We start from the raw sequence: 3,452 nt of genomic DNA, 5'->3' as shown, positions 1-3,452 counted from the left end.
TCACTGTCACTGATACTGTCGACGTCTGCTTATATGCCCGTGTGTAATTTTCTCCTCCTTCGCCCTGTGCGTGTGTGCGCGTACAGCTTTCTAGCTGTATCTCTCCTCCCCCTCAAGCTTCCCTTCGTTGCCCCGTGCCTGAGTGCGCGTGCGCGTGTGCGTGCGTGCGTGCGTGCGTGCGTGCGTGCGTGTGTGCGTCCGTGTGTGCGTGCCTACCCTCTACATACATCGCATATAAACCAAATCTCGCCGTTCGTGTCGTTTCAGCTCAGCTCGACGGAAAATGATCGAGTAATATGAACCTCGTCACGGTGGACCCGAGCACCTTTCCTCCGGCAGCGGTGACGGCGGCGGCAGAGTGGAACGGCTCGAGCAGCATCATCAACGCCTACTTCGGCAACCTGTCGTCGACCGACGCAAGCGCCAACGTCACCGACATCACCGACACCGATGACGACGCGAGCCGGTCGAAGTTCGGTCTCGCCGTGCTCATCCTCTTCTCATTCGGCGCCGGAATCCTGAGTGTCATGACGGCGATCGGCAACCTCATGGTGATGATTTCGTTTCGCATGGACAAGCAGCTGCAGACGGTGAGCAACTACTTCCTGCTGAGTCTCGCCGTCGCCGACGTGTCGATCGGCTTTATCTCGATGCCGCTCTTCACGATGTACATCCTCATGGGCTACTGGTCACTCGGGCCGATCGTCTGCGACACGTGGCTGGCGATGGACTATCTGATGAGCAACGCGTCCGTGCTCAATCTGATGATCATCAGCTTCGACCGCTACTTCTCCGTCTCGCGTCCGCTCACGTATCGCGCGCGACGCACGCCGAAACGCGCCTCGCTGATGATCGCCTGTGCGTGGATTATTTCGCTGATGCTGTGGCCGCCGTGGATCTTCGCGTGGCCGCACATCGAAGGCGAGCGCACGGTGCCGGACGACGACTGCTACATACAGTTCCTCTACACGAGTCCGACGATCACCGTCGGCACGGCGGCCGCCGCCTTCTACGTGCCGGTGACCGTCATCACGATTCTCTACTGGCGCATCTGGCTCGAGACGGAGAAACGCAAGAACGACCTCGCCGGCCTGCAGGCAGTGCGCAACTCGAACTGCGCGTCGGCGTCGCACAAAGGCAGCAAGAAGTCGCAGTTGTCCGACGCCGAGCACGACTCGCGCGTGTCCGTCAAGCGCTCGCGCAGCGACTCTGAGTCGGCCGTCGACGAGCTGACGACGGGTGACGCCGAGCACGGGACCGCCGCGCACTCCGGCAGCGGCGGCGGGGGACACTCGCACGGCAAGCGCACGCTGCTCGACCGACTCAACTGCTGTCGCAAGATCATCGACCACGACAACGACTATCTCGATGAGGAGACGTCGAGCGACACGCCCGGCTCGCCGATAGGCTCGATCAACATGCACATATCGGATCACAGCACTGTGTCGACGCCGCTGCGGCCCGCGACAATGCAGGCGATCATCAGCCAGGCGAAGGCCGCCAAGTACAGGGAGAAGGAGAAGCATCCGCGCGCAAACTGCCTCATCCCGCTCATGCACATGGAGAAGAGGCAGAACGGGTCGCGCGACGCGACGTGCGTGCCGACGGCGACGGCGACGCCGACGGCGATGGCGCTGCGCGGCGCCGACACGGACACGGACTCGAGCGAGTCGGTGTTCACGATTCTCATCAAGCTGCCAGGAGATGGCGCTGCGGACGGCGCCGAGAAGCCGACGATCACGATGTACTCGGATCGGCTCGACGACGACAAGCGCGACGACGACCACGATGACGACAACGACGCGTGTCGCGACAAGCGGCGGCCGACGATCGCCGACAACCCGGTGCCATCGGCGGTCGTCGCCGACCACGAAGACCACATCGTTCTCGTCGCCGCCGACAACGCGACGAGACTTACGGCGTCGCTGCCCGTCGACCGCGTTGCGGCGGAGCAGACGCCCCCTCCCAGTTACGACGTGGCGTTGCGCGCCGCCGCCGTTCAGGCGAAATTCGGTGCTAAGTTGGCCGTGAAGGCAAAGTCGCAACGCAATCGGCGCGTGCGCAAGAACAAGGAGAAGAAGCAGGACCAGAAGGCTGCGAAAACGCTGACGGCCATCTTGCTTGCCTTCATCATCACGTGGACGCCTTATAACATTTTCGTGCTCGTGAAAACCTTCTGCGAGGGAGACAGGTGCATTCCAGATCCGGTGTGGAATTTCAGCTATTACCTGTGTTACATAAACAGCACCGTGAATCCGCTGTGCTACGCGCTCTGCAACGTTAACTTTAGGCGGACATTCATTCGCATCCTGACGTGCAAGTGGGGAACGAGGAAGCGACCTCAGGCGGCAGCGTCGATAAACAATAGGGCAGCGTTTCTAAAGAAGGCCAACTCATGATCAGTTTAAACTTGCGTCGATGCGGTTTTGCGATGCAATAACTTGCAGTTGTGTTCTACATGTTGAAACGTGGTGGCATAATTTTACATTGCAGTATATATGGATACTAATGACTTAAGGCGGGTAAGAGTGGCAATGCCTGTAACAGGCTGGAGAGAACACCCCGGGGAGATATTTCGGCAAATTGGTTAATAACCATTCATAATTCATACGAAATTTTCGTTTTTTTTGTATCTCATTCATACGATTTTTGCAGCATGCAGATCGTGCCGGTGTAATGTTACGATTATGTATGGAAACCCCAGTTTTATAGCTATTTGAGGATATATTATTTATTGACTTTTTGTATTTTATTTATTAATTTCTATTTGTTTATTTAACTACTGGAACAAACAAACAAACGCCCCTGTTGGAAATTACTCGTCTATATCCGATCATCTGTTATCCCGATCTTATCTAGAATGGCCAACGGGAAATACTAGCCAACGGATGAATGGTAGAATTCTGTCGGAACAGGGTTAAAGCTGGCTAACGTTGTCTGTTTTGTAAGAGATGACAAGTAGTATTCTAAACGCTCAAACTATTCAGTGGCTGCTTCAGTTAATATCAGTCTCATTTTTCGAGAGAGGCAGCAAACACGTAGGCCTGCTCTGTAATAACACCTAATTGTATGACGCTCAAATATAACAACGTGCACTTTCCACTGCTAATTATATTTCCTTTGTAAACTAGATTCACGGCCACCGTGTCCACAGGCCGCCACCCTAAGACTCCAATGACATAAAACACACACACACACACACACACACACACACACACACACACACACACACGCACGCACGCACGCACGCACGCACGCACGCACGCACGCACGCACGCACGCACGCACAGTTTATATTCGTACGCCACAGACTTCGATCTTATTCGGATGATGCACACACAGCTGGAGCAAACATTAATGTAGCATCCCAATAAAGTATCTGCTTCATGGTGTTGAAGTTTAATTTCGATTCGTAAGCCTTATCTCATCGTTATTACTATCCCGACGTCTCA

At 55.2% G+C, this 3,452-nt stretch overlaps 1 protein-coding gene across 1 annotated transcript; it reads left to right on the top strand.

Annotated features, from left to right (window-relative positions):
* The first annotated feature begins 296 nt into the window (after positions 1–296).
* Positions 297–2,774, top strand: LOC106811280 (muscarinic acetylcholine receptor DM1-like). Its single transcript, XM_014814847.1, has one exon. It carries the CDS (start codon positions 297–299, stop codon positions 2,397–2,399), a length of 2,103 nt encoding a protein of 700 aa, XP_014670333.1. The 3' UTR covers positions 2,400–2,774.
* Positions 2,775–3,452: the final 678 nt, after the last annotated feature.

This window comes from Priapulus caudatus, unplaced genomic scaffold (assembly GCF_000485595.1).
Source record: "Priapulus caudatus unplaced genomic scaffold, Priapulus_caudatus-5.0.1 Scaffold523, whole genome shotgun sequence".
NCBI lineage: Eukaryota > Metazoa > Priapulida > Priapulimorpha > Priapulimorphida > Priapulidae > Priapulus > Priapulus caudatus.
Note: the sequence above shows the minus strand (reverse complement) of the source record. Positions and strands in the feature narration are given on the sequence as shown.